The sequence below is a fragment of the Salvelinus namaycush genome, chromosome 2 (assembly GCF_016432855.1).
Source record: "Salvelinus namaycush isolate Seneca chromosome 2, SaNama_1.0, whole genome shotgun sequence".
Taxonomy (NCBI): domain Eukaryota; kingdom Metazoa; phylum Chordata; class Actinopteri; order Salmoniformes; family Salmonidae; genus Salvelinus; species Salvelinus namaycush.
The window spans coordinates 69,592,538-69,613,044 of NC_052308.1; the positions used below are offsets into that span (position 1 = coordinate 69,592,538).

Here is a 20,507-nt window from a genome sequence, read left to right on the forward strand (position 1 = left end):
ATACAATAAGAGGAAGTCATATGTTCTACCACACACATACACCCATCCAGCCGAGTCACAGATTTGCCCTGCCAACTCTTTGACCATGGGGGTTGGCAAGACAGCACAAACAGATCTGGAACCAGGCTAAACCACCCACTTTCCAATACAGTAGTGATACAGTATGCACAATGGTGTCTCCCTCTAGGATCTGCCCCAGCATCCTTCACACTCTACATTAATTTAATGCATATGTCATACAAAGCTATCTCTATGCCTTAAACCAAAGCCCACAGCCAAATATTTTAACGGCTTTGACCATGACTGTGCCCTAAATGGCTCCCTATTCCCTTTATAGTGCACTACTTTTGAACATAGGGCTCTGGACAAAAAATAATGCATTATAGAGAATAAGATGCCGTTTAGGATGCAATCTGTCTCTCCCCACAACAGAAAATAATGAATCCTGGCAGACAGAACAGAAACATCAACGGCTATCCTTCCTGAGACATCCCCAGGAGTTTCAATACTTCATCGACCCCACCCAGGGTTCAAGGCGAGGCGAGGCTATACAGAGGGTTTGTTCAGTTGGAACACATCCCCAAAAATGCTGGTCAACAGTCTGTCACTGTTCTGTTCCGTCAGCGGACAAGTAAACAAAACCCACATTGACAGATAGACATGAAAGCGACAGTTAAGGGGACAGATAGATCACGCTGTGGGACAAGTACCATTCACCAGGATGACAGATCATTCAGTGCTACAGGTTGAAGAAGAAGGGGGGTAACGTTTCCCTCCATCTACTTAAATCAATCAATTACCCTGTAGAGGATATAGTCTGCTGACAGAATTACAATGTCTTACAACATACATACTGTGGAAAACATGAAGACACTTTAAATCAATAGGGCGGTGGAAAGACAGGTGCCTTACCTGATTTGCGCTTGGATGATCCATAGTCCCTAAAAAAGAAGCAACAACAGAGGGACATGATGAGAGTCAAGTGAAGAGACAGCAGCACAGAGGAGACGCACATAGGGTGTCTGTCACTCCTTGACCTCGTTAACATACACACACACACGTACACACACACAGCTCAGCCCGCACGCAGAGACGGAGAGAGTGTGTGTGTGAGCGAGTGAGTGAGTGAGCGAGTATGAGAGTATGCATGTGAAAGAGAGAGAGAGAGAGAGAGAGAGAGAGAGAGAGAGAGAGAGAGAGAGAGAGAGAGAGAGAGAGAGAGAGAGAGAGAGAGGAATGAGTAGGGCCAACTGACAACCTGGTCATGTGACGTCTGAAACGGCACCACCATCCTCCCTCCCTCCCTCCCTCCCTCCCTCCCTCCCTCCCTCCCTCCCTCCCTCCCTCCCTCCCTCCCTCCCTCCTCTTCAACCCCCTTTCCTCGTTTCCTCCATCAGAGAGAAAGAGAGGGAGGATCTGTTTAAGTCTTCTTAATGGATTATTATTGGTTTACGTTGCTAGCTAAACTACGGCTAAATGAAGGACATGCGGACTGCGGAGCGGAACTAGCCCTGCTGAATGGGTGTGTGTTGTGGTGTGCTGTGCTGTGCTATGACTGCTGGTGATGGGGGAGTGTGTGTGTGTGTGTGTGTGTGTGTGTGTGTGTGTGTGTGTGTGTGTGTGTGTGTGTGTGTGTGTGTGTGTGTGTGTGTGTGTGTGTGTGTGTGTGTGTGTGTGTGTGTGTGTGTGTGTGTGTGTGTGTGTGTGTGTGTTAACTGCAGAGGGCAGAATGATGCTTGGAACAGCTTGGTGTTTCATCAGGATGACGATGCAGTTAGTGGTATTTTTAATGAGAGGTTAAGGAAATGATTATCCTGGGCTGTCGCTGTGAGTGAACACACACACACACACACTTCACCCGAGACCAGATGACCAATCCAATGTCTGTAGCCATCTCTCTCTACCTCCCTAGTGGCATAAAGGCATGATAGCCCTTTCAGAGTCAATGCCCTGCCTCAATTAGCCTCTTTGTAGCTCTCTACAGAGGATCATGAATACTGCACTTATATTGTTCTAATGGCCAGCCAGGTCAGGTCAGAATACTGTCCATTGTGACCAGACGGACTCCAGCTCCTACCCTGGTGTCATCAGTGGTCAGCCGCTCTGGGCAGATGACCCTCCAGCTAAAGAGAAACAACTGAAGCTATTGTATTCAGCTGACAGTGAGACTATAGTTAGAGCTAGAAATCATTTGGGGAAGGAGAATTCTTGCACCAGCTAGCAGGATATTTGCTTTTTCTGTCCTTGGTCCTGCCTGCTGCAGTGTTGGCAATGCTGCCAATATCCTCTTCTTTATGGGTGATAGAGATTTCCAGAATTTTCAATGGGCATGTTCACTTTCTTAGGATCCACTGCTACGTTTCTATAGACATCCAGATATATATGTCCATATAGATATACCCAAATAGAACAACAAGACCAATTCTATATATTTCTATAATTTTACACTATATAATTCCATGATTCTATATTCTGTAATTCTCTGATTATTTAGTACATATTTCTATAATAATCTCACAATTCAACATCTATTTTCTACTGAACACTACTTAACACTACTCTACACTAGTGTACTGTCAGTGCTGTCTACCTATAACCCCATAACAAAGACCCACCTAGCTATGCCAGTCCCCAGTGTTGGAGAGTTAACAGGAGAAGAGGTCTCACTTCCAGAGTTTACAACACAATGTGACCTGAGCTAGGGGTAGTGGGTTACCAGGACCAGGGCCTTTAAAACTACACAGACACAAAGGGATGGCTCCCAGGTTGACAGTCAAAACCTAAATAGTGGAGGGCGAGGAGAGGAGAGGAGAGGAGAGGAGAGGAGAGGAGAGGAGAGGAGAGGAGAGGAGAGGAGAGGAGAGGAGAGGAGAGGAGAGGAGAGGAGAGGAGAGGAGAGGAGAGGAGAGGAGAGGATCGGGGACATATTTTCAAGTTGAATATCTATTTAAGCACTTAAAATACTAAAATACTAACTCAATCAATACTTAACTTGTACAAATAGTACAAGTAAATTGCCTTCCATGTTTCACGCTGTGTAGTAAGGAAAGGGCTTGTTTGGTCGAACACCGCAGCAGGCTGAATAGTACTTAATTGTACTCCTCTACCCTGGAGACTGTTAAACAATGCCTGCTGGGCTTCATTTACAAGGGAAACCTGTCCTGAACATCTTATAAAGAAGTCAAAATCAAGAAAAGTCAACTGCGTAAGCACTTTTTCGTCCCACTGTAAATGTCCATGTGCATCAACCACAGCCAGCAACTCCAGCTTTGGAATTTCTGTCCAGTTCTTTCTATTAGCAATACTGTGCATCGTCATCGTGTTGAGTGAGATAGATGGATCCATGGAAATAGAATGACTATTACATGGATGGATCAACAATGACAGACTCACAGTAGCTAACTAATAACCCTTCATACTTGAGAACAAGAACAGTCTCCTGGTTAAATCGATACTGTGTGTGTTTCGATTCAGTTATTAACTACGTCCTGGTAAACAGGGTCGTACAGTATTCATTCGAGTACAACGTGTACAGTTTTGCAGTGGGAAACGAACAAGCCTTTGTCCTCCATTTGGTGCCTAATGAATAGGACCCTGATAAAGGTCATACTAAAAACGCTTTGAGGTGTATTATCATCAGGGGCGCAACTTTCACTGGGGACGGGGGTGGACATGTGACATTTATTTGGATACATCCATAACAAGGAGCTAATGAGTCGCGATTTCTCCTGGCATAGAAAATGTGCTCACTCGTCACAACACTGTTGTTCAGAGGAGCTAGCCAACAACACAGCTAGAGTAACACAATCACATCAAACTGCAGCTGGAAAGACAGCACATTAGCTGTGTTTCGTTTGACCTTTTTTAAATGTATATTTTTTGTATATATCCATAAAAATGATGCCAGCTGATTCATGATTTCGACTGGCTGAGAAACACTGCCTGCCTGTCTGTCTGTCTCGTCCCGACTCACAACACGTTCATTACTATGGGACAGCAGGAGATCGAATCTGACTATTGAAACAACGTTGCAAATGTTGGAGAGACAGACAGCAAGGTTTATACAAATCTCCGCTGTTGAAAACCAAATGTTAGTCTAAAAGAAATGTGAGCTAATGTCTAGATGCTTTTTATAGTGGAGATGAAGTTTATAAAGTGCCTGGCTGGGCTGATGAGACGGTGGATTGCGCAGTCAGATGGAACAGAGTAAATAGGCATTATAACGTCATAGATTTAGCCGGTGGTAACTTGTGGAATAGACACCGGCTGGAAAACGCTTTTAACCAATCAGCACTCAGGATTAGACCCACCCGTTGTATATACATATATATATATATATAATGCCCCCCCACTTCTAAAACCAAAGTTGCACCCCTGATTATCATCATATGATGGTCCTGAGCTTAGCTAAGCATTCAGGAATTGCATTAACCCTCAACAACAGAGGGGCCTACATACATCTACTCAACAAACTGTTAAGTATGTGTAAACATTGACATAAATTATCCCATTAACCTAGCACTAGCCTACAGTAGCAGCTAACCACTAGCTAGCGTTGAACACAAGTAAACAGTGACCTAAATTAGCCCATTAGCAGATTTAGCCTGGCCCAGCCGCTAAGCTAATAGCTAGCTCGCATCCAGGTTAGGCTTGTGGTCAATGGGACTAGGGATGGTTATTTTTGGCAGTTTTGAGCCCCGGGTTTTTGGGAGGCATCTGAAAGACATTAGGAGGGGGGGGGGGGGGGGGGGGGATTCCGGCCCCTCTGGCTAGTGACCAGTTTACTCGAGGCTGAAATAATACTGTTCCCTCTGGGGTGAGGCGGTGAGTTCTGGCCGATAGCTCCCTTCCTATGTATCGTAATGAGAGAAATATTTTAAGGACAGAGGGAAAGAGGAAGGGGAAAAGGAGGGGGGAAAATATGTAAGTATATTGTAGACTATTTCACGAGGGTGTGTGTGTGGTTTCTGAGGGCTAGTGTTTCCCCTTTACAGGCAGTAGGAATCAAAATGCTGTCTCCATTTCAAAAGAAATATTTGTTCTTTCTGTACAACCATGCTAAATTTAGAAGACTGATCACACATGGCAGCAGACGTTAAAGGTCAATGACCTTCATACGTCTAGGAAGTCATTGTCACTCAAAGATTCAAGGGCGAAAAGTGAAATCCGACTGATTACAGTAAGAATGTGTGTGTGTGACAAACTGTCTGTAGGCCTACACACGTACACAATTTACAATTTACAATTTAGTCATTTAGCAGACGCTCTTATCCAGAGCGACTTACAGTAGAGTGCATACATTTTATTACATTTTTACATTTCATTACATTTTTACATACTGAGACAAGGATATCCCTACCGGCCAAACCCTCCCTAACCCGGACGACGCTATGCCAATTGTGCGTCGCCCCACGGACCTCCCGGTTGCGGCCGGCTGCGACAGAGCCTGGGCGCGAACCCAGAGACTCTGGTGGCGCAGCTAGCACTGCGATGCAGTGCCCTAGACCACTGCGCCACCCGGGAGGTAGCCAAACATGAGTACGCCATGCTTCCGCTCAACCACTGAACGCACGTTTAGGAAGCCGTGAGGCCAGTTAAACAGATCCACTGACTGACTGATTAGCAGGTCAAACAAATGTGACCCCTGACCCTCTGTGATATAGGTCAGTAGAGAGGACACTGGGTTGGTCAAGCCATTCCTGAACCGCTGTGAACGGAGACCCTCCATTCCTCTTTGTACCAGCCGGTCACAAATTACTCCCTAACCCTCCCCTTGGCCCTAACCCTTCAATGTTTTCAGATCTGAAAGGTCTGGGTATAAGCCGTGTAGTGGGGGGGCTTCCACCATATTGCTTCTACCCTACAGATCTACAAACATTGAAGGGTTAGGGCAAAAAAGCAGGGTTAAGGAGTTAATTGAGACTGTCTTTAAATCCTGTGAGCGACTATACAAAGCAGGAAATCTGTTTCTCATTGACAGTGTATGAACTGGAACAGATTGAGAGATAAAGGCTGATGGGGTCTTTAGCTACAGTAATAACATGATGGTTGTGCACTAATTACACCCAAAGGCCCCCAGAGTTTGGCCCGGTGGTTTGAAGGTAAATGTGCACTTCTCCAAATTAATCTGTCCCTCCTTCCTCTCTCTCTCCCCCCTCCCTCTCTCTTGCCTTCTCAATTCAAATCAAAGGGCTTTATTGGCATGGGAAATATATGTTTACATTGCCAAAGCAAGTTAAATAGATCATGAACAAAAGTGAAATGAACAATCAAAAATGAACAGTAAACATTACACTCACAAACGTTTCAAAGGAATAGAGACATTTCAAATGTCTATGTACAGTGTTAGTCTCTCTCTCTCTCTCTCTCTCTGTCTCTGTCTCTGTCTCTGTCTCTGTCTCTGTCTCTGTCTCTGTCTCTTTCTCTCTCTCTCTGTCTCTGTCTCTGTCTCTCTCTGTCTGTCTCTCTCTAATTAAACCCAATCTGAACCTCAGCCCCCTTAGCCAACCCCCCTAACCTGAACCCTGAATCCCTGAGGAGTACGATATCACCACCCCTCAACTCTCCCTCCCCACCCCCATAATTATTGGGCTAAGGCTCAAGCTCCTTCTGCCCACTAGCAACCCTCCCCTAAAAGGGTACAGAGAATCAATTACCCCCCCCCCCACAAACACACACAATTACCCCCCTCCCCTAACACCCATCCCTTCTTTCTAATTAGCCAAAAAGGCCCAGTCTGTTGATTGGAGACACAACACAATGCTACTTAGCTCATAGCCTGCGGAGAGGCCCCAACAGCTGACCAATCACTTGAGTCCATGACTTATCTCAGTTATAATCTGATAAGAAGACTGAAGACTGGGACCACTGTCTCTCAAAGGGAATTGTAGTTGTTATTTACAGGAAGGTGGTGAACAATGTGAGTTCTGAGCAACGATGATGTCATTTAGTGCCGACGTATTTAGCATATTTAGCTCCTAAGCAACTTTGTACAAGCATTTCGCTACACCCGCAATAATATCTGCTAAATATGTGTATGTGACCAATCAAATTTGACATTCAACTGAAGGTTATAAAACCGTTCATCCTTCATTCAGTCAGACAGGGATTATAATACAATATTCTAAGTGCATCTATTGATGAACAATACTGTACTGTCTAGCCTAGTTTGAACACTGAGACAGGTGCTGTGGAAATGGCCATTCCATTCACATTCATCCACAATTTAAATCACAGCTAAAAGAAAGTGTGAAAATTCCTCCCATGTCAGACAGAGGAAAAAGAGAGAGAGAATCTTAAAAGCGATCAGAAAGACAAGGAATCTTGTCTGGAAATCTATCTCTCACAGGAACAGCCCGGGGCCAAAATGTACATCAATAATGACAGAGAGGGAAAAAAACAACAGGAAAATACCAGACAGTGGACACATTTATCTCTGACGGAAAGCCCCCTGGGACACTTTTCTCCCTACTGTAGTTTGGAGCCACAGGGTCACTGGCTGCAGCCCTGCAGTCTGCACTGTATTCCAGCTGATCTGGGTCTAGACAGCTGTTTCCAGATAGGGCCATTTACATCGAGGAGAACGCCACCTCGTGGTGAGTTTTTGGAATGAACATGACCATGCTGCTGTACTTGAGGGAAATGCTTAAAAGTGAAGATTCAAGATGTCTTTAATGTGTTGGTTGTTGATTCCAGGTGAAACTCAAGCTCACAGGCATATATTTCAAGTTCATCTGTGCAGAGAAGGATCAACAAATGAACTGCGCATGTTTTGAGGCTTTGACACTGCTGTGTTGGTGTGTAATAGATAAAGACTGAAAGATAGACTGACGCTACACCGAGAAAGACTTGACATACAAAGAATGTACATCTCATTTAAGACATAAAAATAATTATAAAAGATGAAGAACTCCCATTTGAAAACCAAGTTGAGCTATTCTAAGGCACATCAATGAAATCAGCCCTGAATTTGTCTCTCTGTTGCAGTACTCCCATTCACAGGCAGATGTCCCTAATATCAATTTCAACGTCAATTTAAGGGGATTTATTGGCATGGGAAACATATGTTTACATTGCCAAAGCAAGTGAAATAGATAAGAAATAAAAGTGAATTAAACAATAAAAATGAACAGTAAACATTACACTTACAAAAGTTCCAAAAGAATAAATACATTTCAAATGTCATATTATGTCTTTATACAGTGTTGTAATGATGTGCAAATAGTTAAAATACAAAAGGGAAAATAAATAAAAATAAATATAGGTTTTACTGGTGTTAATGGTGTTATATCCCTGCACCTCCCACACAGACTATAACTGATCTGGATCGCTCAAGGTCTGCCCTTTTCAAGATGCGATTGGTGGGATTGATTTTTACTGTACAGAGACACATGGCCGCAGTGGAATCAGATCATGGTCTAAGAATTCAATCTACCTTAGCAGCCGTGCCCTTTGGAAAGGTTTGACTCATTCTCTTGACTCAGTTTGAAACAGCTACAGGAGTAGTCTTGTTCCAGTCCTAACACTACCAGTCTGGTAGGCAAGGTACTATAGGAGTAGCAGAGGGTACTATAGGAGTAGCAGAGGGTACTATAGGAGTAACAGAGGGTATTATAGGAGTAACAGAGGGTACTATAGGAGTAACAGAGGGTATTATAGGAGTAACAGAGGGTACTATAGGAGTAACAGAGGGTATTATAGGTGTAACATAAGGTACTATAGGAGTAACAGAGGGCACTATAGGTGTAACAGGGGGTATTATAGGAGTAACAGAGGGTACTATAGGAGTAACAGAGGGTAATATAGGTGTAACATAAGGTACTATAGGAGTAACAGAGGGCACTATAGGTGTAACAGGGGGTATTATAGGAGTAACAGAGGGTACTATAGGAGTAACAGGGGGTATTATAGGAGTAACAGAGAGTACTATAGGAGTAACAGAGGGTATTATAGGAGTAACAGAGGGTACTATAGGAGTAACAGAGGGTACTATAGGAGTAACATAAGGTACTATAGGAGTAACAGAGGGCACTATAGGAGTAACAGGGGGTATTATAGGAGTAACAGAGGGTACTATAGGAGTAACATAAGGTACTATAGGAGTAACATAGGGCACTATAGGTGTAACAGGGGGTACTGCAGGAGTAACAGAGGGTACTATAGGAGTAACAGAGGGTAATATAGGTGTAACAGAGGGTACCATATGAGTAGCAGAGGATAGTATATGAGTAGCAGAGGATACTCTAGGAGTAACAGAGGGTACTGCAGGAGTACCAGAGGGTACTATAGGAGTACCAGAGGGTACTTTAGGTGTAACAGGGGGTACTATAGGTGTAACAGAGGGTACCATATGAGTAGCAGAGGATAGTATATGAGTAGCAGAGGATACTCTAGGAGTAACAGAGGGTACTATAGGAGTAGCAGAGGGTACTATAGGAGTAACAGAGGGTATTATAGGAGTAACAGAGGGTACTATAGGAGTAACAGAGGGTATTATAGGAGTAACAGAGGGTACTATAGGAGTAACAGAGGGTACTATAGGTGTCACATAAGGTACTATAGGAGTAACAGAGGGTAATATAGGTGTAACATAAGGTACTATAGGAGTAACAGAGGGCACTATAGGTGTAACAGAGGATAGTATAGGAGTGACAGAGGGTACTATAGGAGTAACAGATAGTATTATAGGAGTAACAGAGGGTATTATAGGAGTAACAGAGGGTACTATAGGTGTAACAGCGGGTATTATATGAGTAGCAGAAGATACTATAGGAGTAACAGAGGGCACTATAGGAGTAACAGAGGGCACTATAGGAGTAACAGAGGGTACTACAGGAGTAACACAGGGTACTATAGGAGTAACACAGGGTACTATAGGAGTAACAGAGGGTACTATAGGTGTAACAGAGGGTATTATAGGAGTAACAGAGGGTACTATAGGAGTAACAGAGGGTATTATAGGTGTAACATAAGGTACTATAGGAGTAACAGAGGGCACTATAGGTGTAACAGGGGGTATTATAGGAGTAACAGAGGGTACTATAGGAGTAACAGAGGGTAATATAGGTGTAACATAAGGTACTATAGGAGTAACAGAGGGCACTATAGGTGTAACAGGGGGTATTATAGGAGTAACAGAGGGTACTATAGGAGTAACAGGGGGTATTACAGGAGTAACAGAGGGTACTATAGGAGTAACAGAGGGTATTATAGGAGTAACAGAGGGTACTATAGGAGTAACAGAGGGTACTATAGGAGTAACATAAGGTACTATAGGAGTAACAGAGGGCACTATAGGAGTAACATAAGGTACTATAGGAGTAACAGAGGGCACTATAGGTGTAACAGGGGGTACTGCAGGAGTAACAGAGGGTACTATAGGAGTAACAGAGGGTAATATAGGTGTAACAGAGGGTACCATATGAGTAGCAGAGGATAGTATATGAGTAGCAGAGGATACTCTAGGAGTAACAGAGGGTACTGCAGGAGTACCAGAGGGTACTATAGGAGTACCAGAGGGTACTTTAGGTGTAACAGGGGGTACTATAGGTGTAACAGAGGGTACCATATGAGTAGCAGAGGATAGTATATGAGTAGCAGAGGATACTCTAGGAGTAACAGAGGGTACTGCAGGAGTAACAGAAGGTATTATATGAGTAACAGAGGGTACTATAGGAGTAACAGAGGGTATTATAGGAGTAACAGAGGGTACTATAGGAGTAACAGAGGGTACTATAGGAGTAACAGAGGGTACTATAGGAGTAACAGAGGGTACTATAGGAGTAACAGAGGGTATTATAGGAGTAACAGAGGGTACTATAGGAGTACCAGAGGGTACTATAGGAGTAACAGAGGGTACTATAGGAGTAACAGAGGGTACTACAGGAGTAACAGAGGGTACTATAGGAGTAACAGAGGGTACTATAGGTGTAACAGAGGGTATTATAGGAGTAACAGAGGGTACTATAGGAGTAACAGAGGGTACTATAGGTGTAACAGAGGGTATTATAGGAGTAACAGAGGGTACTATAGGAGTACCAGAGGGTATTATAGGAGTAACATAGGGTACTATAGGAGTAACAGAGGGTACTTTAGGTGTAACAGAGGGTATTATAGGAGTACCAGAGGGTACTATAGGAGTAACAGAGGGTATTATAGGAGTAACAGAGGGTACTATAGGAGTACCAGAGGGTACTTTAGGTGTAACAGAGGGTACTATAGGTGTAACAGAGGGTACTATAGGAGTAGCAGAGGATACTATAGGAGTAACATACTGTACTATAGGTGTAACAGAGGGTACTATAGGAGTAACAGAGGGTAATATAGGTGTAACAGAGGGTATTATAGGAGTAACAGGGGGTACTGCAGGAGTAACAGAGGGTACTACAGGAGTAACAGAGGGTACTATAGGAGTAACATAAGGTACTATAGGAGTAACAGAGGGCACTATAGGAGTAACATAAGGTACTATAGGAGTAACAGAGGGTACTAAGGGAGTAACAGAGGGTACTATAGGTGTAACAGAGGGTACCATATGAGTAGCAGAGGATATTATATGAGTAGCAGAGGATACTCTAGGAGTAACAGAGGGTACTGCAGGAGTAACAGAGGGTATTATATGAGTAACAGAGGGTACTATAGGAGTAACAGAGGGTATTATAGGAGTAACAGAGTATATTATAGGAGTAACAGAGGGTACTATAGGAGAAGCAGAGGATATTATATGAGTAGCAGAGGATACTGTAGGAGTAACAGAGGGTACTGCAGGAGTAACAGAGGGTACGGTAGGGATTACAGAGGGTACTGGAGGAGTAACAGAGGGTACTATAGGAGTAGCAGAGGATACTATAGAAGTAACAGAGGGTACCGTAGGACTAGCAGAGGGTATTATCGGAGTAACATATGGTACTATAGAAGTAGCAGAGGGTACTATAGGAGTAGCAAATGATATTATAGGAGTAGCAGAGTATATTATATGAGTAGCAGAGGATACTGTAGGAGTAACAGAGGGTACTGCAGGAGTAACAGAGGGTACGGTAGGGATTACAGAGGGTACTGGAGGAGTAACATATGGTACTATAGGAGTAGCAGAGGGTACTATAGGAGTAGCAGAGGATATTATAGAAGTAACAGAGGGTACTGTAGGAGTAGCAGAGGGTATTATCGGAGTAACATATGGTACTATAGGAGTAGCAGAGGGTACTATAGGAGTAGCAGAGGATACTATAGAAGTAATAGAGGGTACTGTAGGAGAAGCAGAGGGTATTATCGGAGTAACATATGGTACTATAGGAGTAGCAGAGGGTACTATAGGAGTAGCAGAGGATATTATCGGAGTAGCAGAGGATACTATAGGGGTAGCAGAGGATACTATAGAAGTAACCGAGGGTACTGTAGGAGTAGCAGAGGATATTATCAGAGTAGCAGAGGGTACTATAGGAGTAGCAGAGGGTACTGTAGGAGTAGCAGATGATATTATCAGAGTAGCAGAGGGTACTATAGGAGTAACAGAGGGTACTGTAGGAGTAGCAGAGGATATTATCAGAGTAGCAGAGGATACTTTAAGAGAAGCAGAGGGTACTGTAGGAGTAACAGAGCATACTGTAGGAGTAACAAAGGGTACTACAGGAGTATCTATAGGAGGGAAAGTACAGCATAAAAAGTGTGCCATTCAATATGGTGTTACTAATAACCAACACATGCCTAATCAATGACATTTTTAATAGCTTGTTATTGAAAGGTACTATAAAGTGTTACCCTATTGAGCATAAAAAGGATGTATTTGTGTTTTACTGTGCATTCTAACAGCAGTTTGCCTATTTTTGTTAGGGTCTGAATGAGACAATGTGAGACAGTGTTCAGGTGGACCTCCATGCTTCAGCTAACAAAGGAAAGGGGGTGCTCGACAACAATGTGAGACAGTGTTCTTGTCTAGACTGTCAAGCTCAAGCGCTAACTCTACACCATCAATCCTCCACCCCTAACCCCCATACCCTCCCGAGGGTCCCTCTTCACCCCCACTCATCCCCCTCCCCCTCATCCTTTTCTCTCCTCCTTTTACAGTAACTGATGAGGTGGACACATTTCACCACACTGACTGCTGCACTGACTGCGACTATTCATCATACTCATGTACACACACACACACACACACACACACACACACACACACACACACACACACACACACACACACACACACACACACACACACACACACACACACACACACGTCTGTGCTAGTATGTCCTAGTGCTGAAATGTACTGTTACTGAGCCCAACCCTCATTATTAGGATGGCATGTCAGCAAATAACATACAAAAGACCAACTAATTCCTCCAACTGCCAAACCTAACAACACAGATAACATCAAAACCCCATCACTAGCAATCTGACTTGTTACACTGTTGCAAAACAATTACTCAACTTCTATTCTTCCATTGATCCGTTCAGTTTTGAAATGAACACACACAAAGCAGCATTTCAAAATATAATTCCGTGTCCAAATGGAGTGAGCTGCCTGATCTGTGTGTGTGTGTGTGTGTGTGTGTGTGTGTGTGTGTGTGTGTGTGTGTGTGTGTGTGTGTGTGTGTGTGTGTGTGTGTGTGTGTGTGCGTGCGTGCGCGTGTGTGCTCCGTTTGAAAATCAACACACACAGTAGGAGGGCCCTACGCTCCGACACACACACATATATCAGTTTGTATGCCAGGCTGGGTTCAGAGTGCTTTTGCCACTGTTTCGAAAGCTGAAACAGAGCATATCACTTTGGATACAATGCTATGGGCCTCCCAATACTCTGGGTAGACCAGTATTGATTACAGGGGGCAGGGAGTAGTAGCTTATCCATCAGGGTTGAGTGGCTAAAGCTGTTAGCTGGAGCTGTTAGCCTGCTGCTTCAACTGGCATATCTGTTACACAGGCAGCCCCGAGGGAGGCACAGGGGGAGGTGGAGAGATCACTGACTGAGGTAAGAGAGGGAGTTGGGACAATGGAGCAGGAGGAGGGAGGGAGGATATGTTCTATGGTCTGGTAGTCACAGTCATAGACAGACTGCTACCATATTATGCACAGGTACAAAAGTACACATACATACAAGCTCTATCTAGAACAGCGGCCTCTGGTAAGACAAGCAGTGGCGGTCTATGTATATTTGTAAACAACAGCTGGTGCACAAAATCTAAGGAAGTCTCCAGGTTTTGCTCGCCAGAGGTAGAGTCTCTCATGATAAGCTTTAGACCACACTATTTACCAAGAGAGTTTTCATCTGTATTTTTCGTAGCTGTCTATATACCACCACAAACCGATACTGGCACTAAGACCGCACAACTCAATGAGCTGTATACGGCCATAAGTAAACAGGAAAAAGCTCATCCAGAGGCGGCGCTCCTAGTGGCCGGGGATGTTAATGCAGGGAATCTCAAATCCGTTTTACCTCATTTCTACCAGCATGTTAAATGTGCAACCAGAGGGGGAACAACTCTAGACTCAACTTTACTCCAAACACAGAGACGTGTACAAAACTTTCCCTCGCCCTCCATTTGGCAAATCTGACCATAATTCTATCCTCCTGATTCCTGCTTACAAGCAAAAACTAAAGCAGGAAGCACCAGTGACTCGGTCAATAAGAAAGTAGTCAGACGAAGCAGATGCTAAGCTACAGGACTGTTTTGCTAGCACAGACTGGAATATGTTCCGGGATTCTTCCGATGGCATTGAGGAGTACACCACATCAGTCACTGGCTTCAACAATAAGTGCATCGATGACATCATTCCCACAGTTACCGTACGTACATACCTCAAGCAGAAGCCATGGATTACAGGCAACATCCACATTGAGCTAAAGGGTAGAGCTGCCGCTTTCAAGGAGCAGGAATCTAACTCGGAAGCTTATAAGAAATCCCGCTATGCCCTCCGACGAACCATCAAACAGACAAAGCTTCAACACAGGACTAAGATTCAATCGTACTACACCGGCTCCGACGCTCGTCGGATGTGGCAGGGCTTGCAAACTATTACAGACTACAAAGGGAAGAATATCCGCAAGCTGCCCAGTGACAGGAGCCTACCAGACGAGCTAAACTACTTCTATGCTCGCTTCGAGGCAAGTAACAATGAAGCATGCATGAGAGCATCAGCTGTTCCGGACGACTGTGTAATCACGCTCTCCGTAGCTGATGTAGGTAAGACCTTTGAACAGGTCAACATTCACAAGGTCACAGGGCCAGACGGATTACCAGGACGTGTACTCCGAGCATGCGCTGACCAACTGGTGTCTTCACTGACATTTTCAACCTGTCCCTGACTGAGTCTGTAATACCAGCATTTTTCAAGCAGACCACCATAGTCCCTCTGCCAAAGAACACTAAGGTAATGTGCCTAAATGACTAACGACCGTAGCACTCACGTCTGTAGCCATGAAGTGCTTTGAAAGGCTGGTCATGGCTCACATCAACACCATTTTCCCAGAAACCCTAGGCCCACTCCAATGTGAATACTGCCCCAACAGATCCACAGACGATGTGATAAATATTGCACTCAGCACTGCCCTTTCCGGGCCTCCCGAGTGGCGCAGTGGTCTAAGGCTGTGTCACTAGAGATTCTGGGTTCGAGTCCAGGCTGTCGCAGCTGGCCGCGACTGGGAGACCCATGGGGCGGCGCACAATTGGTCCAGTGTTGTTAGGGGAGGGTTTGGCCGGCAGGGATGTCCTTGTCCCATCACGCACTAGGCGGGCCGGGAACAGTGCGCGCAGACACAGTCGCCAGGTGTACGGTGTTTCCTCTGACATAATGGTGCAGCTTGCTTCCAGGTTAAGTGGGCATTGTGTCAAGAAGCAGTGCGGCCTGGGTTGTGTTTCGGAGGAAGCACGGCTCTCAACCTTCGCTTCTCCCGAGGCCATACGGGAGTTGCAGCGATGAGACAAGACTCTAACTACCAATTGAATACCACGAAAAAGGGGTAAAAGAAACTACAAATAAAATAAAAATACTGCCCTTTCCCACTTGGACAAAAGGAACACCTATGTGAGAATTCTATTCATTGACTACAGCTCAGCGTTCAACACCATAGTGCCCTCAAAGCTCATAACTAAGCTAAGGACCCTGGGACTAAAAACCTCCCTCTGCAACTGGATCCTGAACTTCCTGACGGGCCGCCCCCAGGTGGTAAGGGTAGGTAACAACACATCCGCCATGCTGATGCTCAACACGGGGGCACCTCAGGGGTGCGTGCTCAGTCCTCTCCTGTACTCCCTGTTCACTCATGACTGCATGGCCAGGCATGACTCGAACACCATCATCAAGTTTACCGATGACACAACAGTGGTAGTTTATGATGAGTATTTCTGTTATTTGACATGGCTCTCTGTAATTACTCCGGATATTTTGGAGGCATTTCTGAACATGGCGCCAATGTAAACCGAGATTTGTGGATATAAATATGCACATTATCGAACAAAACATAAACGTATTGTGTAACATGATATCATATGAGTGTCATCTGATGAAGATGTTCAAAGGTTAGTGATAAATTTATCTCTATTTCTGGTTTTTGTTACTACTATCTGTTGCTGGGAAAATGGCTGTGTTTTTCTGTGGCTATCTACTGAGCTAACATAATTGTTTGGTGTCCTTTCCCCGTAAATCCTTTTTGAAATCAGACATGTTGGCTGGATTCACAACATGTGTAGCTTTAATTTGGTGTCTTTCATGTGTGATTTCATGAAAGATTGATTTTTACAGTAATATATTTGAATTTGGCTCGCTACATTTTTTCTGGCTTTTGGCCAAGTGGGACGCTACCGTCCCACATATCCCAGAGAAGTTAACTCTAACAACATGAACATATTACCTCAATTACCTCGACTAACCGGGCCCCCCGCACATTGACTCTGTACCGGTACCCACTGTATATAGCCTCGCTATTGTTATTTTACTGCTGCTGTTAATTATTTGTTACTTTATTTTTTTTAAATTCTTAACACTTTTTGTTCTTAAAACTTCTTAAAGCATTGTTGGTTTAAGGGCTTGTAAGTAAGCATTTCACTGTAACCTGTTCTATTCGGCGCATGTGACAAATAACATTTTATTTGATTTTAATTTATCTATATCTCCATGGGTCTTTCTCTCTTTTGGAACAGATGAGGACAATGGAAAAATGGACACATAACACACTGCCATGACGTGCCCCTTTTGGGTGAGGATCATAGCCCCCCCCCCCCCCTCTCTTTCTCTCCCACCACAGGTTTATGGCGGTCGTAAATACCGAAACTCCTTTCCCCACTCTACCAAAATGAAAGTTTGGCAGTACGGTAACCTCAAAAGATTGAATAATGTAACAATATTTCTGTATTCCAACCAGTTGAAATTGTCTGTGTATACATAAAGAACAATCATGTTGAATTCCTTACTAATTTGTAATGTAACTACCAGAGCAGAACAACATAACTGTTTCTCTGAATGTGTATATTTCCCAGTTACCAGTTTTACATCTAAATATTGTAGAACGTATATGATTAAATATGAAACTATTTGTGAGAAGATGAAATATGATGTTAGCCTTCTAAATGAGATAATGGTTTTTCATATAAAGTTTTAACTAGTCAGTGACCACACCCCGTGAGCACAGACATTTACATCGGCGTCATGGAACGCCCCCTTTTCTACTCCAGTATAAAAACCACTTCCGACAAAATGTACATTAGACCAAAACATGCCGGGTTGCTGCCGGTGTGTGAAGTGGTTCTAGCTGTGACCTGAATAATCAACCATTGAGATCAGAAAACATGGCGCTGTCGCTACATGTTGAAATGGTTGGCAATTAAAATATAGTCAAGAGAACACAGGGATGAGGTCCCCACCTCGGAATGGCTATCACTCTATAGACCAAGCAGACTAAGGCGTGAGCCGGATTTTGCAAAATGGTTTAAACTGCAACTCTACAAAAGGACAAGACCAGAGAACTTGAAGATCATCCCCAAGCTGAAATGGTGAAGAAATCTACAAACTAAAGACCAGGGTGCAGCTGTTTAAATACTTTAGTCTGGTAAACGTATCCGCTCGAAGAACATTTCTGAATAGTACTCTGACGTATCCATTATAAAAACCTACAACTACGGAAGGCTTTGATCTCTGGTGGACAAACCAGAGACTTTCTGTCGACAATCTATCCAGCAGACGGACCGGCAGTCACAGAGAGGGATGACAAAGTCATTCACTCGTAAATTGCATTTCTAAAATCCAAAGGAGCAGTTGTAAGGGTGCTAAATACCCATATTTACTATGACCGTATTGTATGTATGTAGTGGGTTCATTCTGTTCTCCCGCTCTTTCTTATCTGTCCTCACCCCTTTCCTTTGTCTACCAAGCCATCATATCGGTTTCATCCACTAGGGACTTTTTCTTGGTATCATGTTAGTAACCAATGTATGACCTATTGTGTGTGTGTTTATGCAATTATGTGAATGATTAGTAAGTTAGTAAATAAATAATTAAGCCAATTTGTATTTCGCTGATTCATGAATTATGATGCTAGGGTTCGTGCAGATATCCAAGGGTTTGTGACGTTCAGGAATGAGACTGATGAGGTAATACTACATTAATAGACGACTGTAATCGATAAGATAATAAAATATCTGAAGAGTTATATTCGGGAAATTGCAACTCTAAAAAACAAAATTTTGTCGTGGTGCCCTGACTTCCAAGTTAATTCCTATTCAACACGCACTCTCACACACACACACACACACACACACACACACACACACACACACACACACACACCTGTTTGGAACAGGTCAAACTGCCTCCTATAATTCCATGATTAATGTGTTTCAAATTAGTTTTCCACCTGCAGATTACTCTGGAGTATAGTCACACACACACACACACACACACACACACACACACACACACACACACACACACACACACACACACACACACACACACACACACACACACACACACACACACACACACACACACACACACACACACACAACATACACACTGCCCTCTCCTCCCTACCACACACACACCAATCATGGTAGTAAATCAGTGGCCAATCTCACTGCTAAATGTCCTCTAATTCGTTTCCATTTAGCGGATGTGAAGGGAAGGAACCAAGATGAAAGCCCATCCAATTTCCCCCCAGACAGAAATCTACTTCTGAATCATGATGTGTAACTGCTAGAATAGTCAATGTCTGCATCTCAAATGGCACCCTATTCCCTATATAGTGCACACATTTTCTGCAGAGGTGATAAGGAATAGTGTGCCATTTAGGATGCAGGCTTTCTGGATGCAATGCACCACCACTATGTAATGTGTGAGTGCTAGAATAGTGCATGACAGATGGATAAAATGCACCTCCACCATTACTTTCCATTGTTACAATAGACAGGAACAAGCTTAGCGTGCCCATTTAGTCTACCCCACTTTCCATGTCCATTATCATACATATTGATGCTATAATGGAGTCACAATCTTAGCCAGGCTTTAGAGATGAGGACTGGCCAAGAGCAATGCAATGAGATTGGGTTGTGTGTGAGTGTGAGTGTGAGTGTGTGAGAGAGAGAGAGAGAGAGAGAGAGAGAGAGAGAGAGAGAGGGGAGAGGGAGAGAGAGAGAGCATTGAGGGTATAGGGTGTATTTGTGTATTATTGATGGAGATATGTGACTTCATCTTCTCCGACTAGTCTCTGGACTACTTGATTAATGTGTTGTCCTTACATACCAAAATAGACCGCACCACTCATGTCATAGAGAATACAAAGAAGGCGGGAGGTAGCATAGGGAGAGAGAGAGAGAAAGAATGAAGTGAGAAAAAGATGGAGAGAGCGATGAATGGAGCTATAGGAAGACTGTGAGCAATACAGCTAGGGAGGGGAGGAATGAGGGAGGGGAGAAAGGAGAAAGAGAGGGAGAAAGAGAGAGAGAAAGAGAGAGAGAGAAGCTGTTGATCGAATCCTAACCACTTTGGCAATAGTGTTTCTAACCTTGAGCTGTCATGTCAATTAAAGCACACTTGAATTTATGAGCTGGGGATGGACAGAACGAGAGAAAAGAGGAGGGAAGAGGGAGGAGGAAGGGAAGAGACTCTATTAAGCCTCAGCAGGAAATCACCGTGAGACAGAGGTCACTATATCTGCTGTCTTCTCCTCTTCTCTCTCTCTTTTCTCGTCGCATCCTTTCTTCACTCCAGTGAAAGAAGCAAGGATTTAAACAACCGCATGACACTGGCAGAGAAGCGAGGCAGAGGAGAGGCAGAGAAGCAAGGCAGGAGAGGCAGAGAAGCGAGGCAGAGAAACAAGGCAGAGGAGAAGCAGAGAAGTGAGGCAGAAGAGAGGCAGAGAAGCGAGGCAGAGGAGAAGCAGGGAAGCGAGGCAGAGAAGCGAGGCAGAGGAGAGGCAGAGAAGCGAGGCAGAGGAGAGGCAGAGAAGCGAGGCAGAGGAGAGGCAGAGAAGCGAGGCAGAGGAGAGGCAGAGAAGCGAGGCAGAGGAGAGGCAGAGA

At 44.1% G+C, this 20,507-nt stretch overlaps 1 protein-coding gene across 1 annotated transcript in view; it reads right to left on the reverse strand.

The window, feature by feature from the left end:
- The window catches only part of LOC120027734 (SH3 and PX domain-containing protein 2A-like), a 121,248-nt gene that overhangs the window by 54,194 nt on the left and 46,547 nt on the right, over positions 1–20,507 (reverse strand). Inside the window, exon 6 of the mRNA XM_038972739.1 lies at positions 913–941. Coding sequence (XP_038828667.1) covers positions 913–941 — 29 coding nt within the window. The remainder of the gene's footprint in view (positions 1–912; positions 942–20,507) is intronic.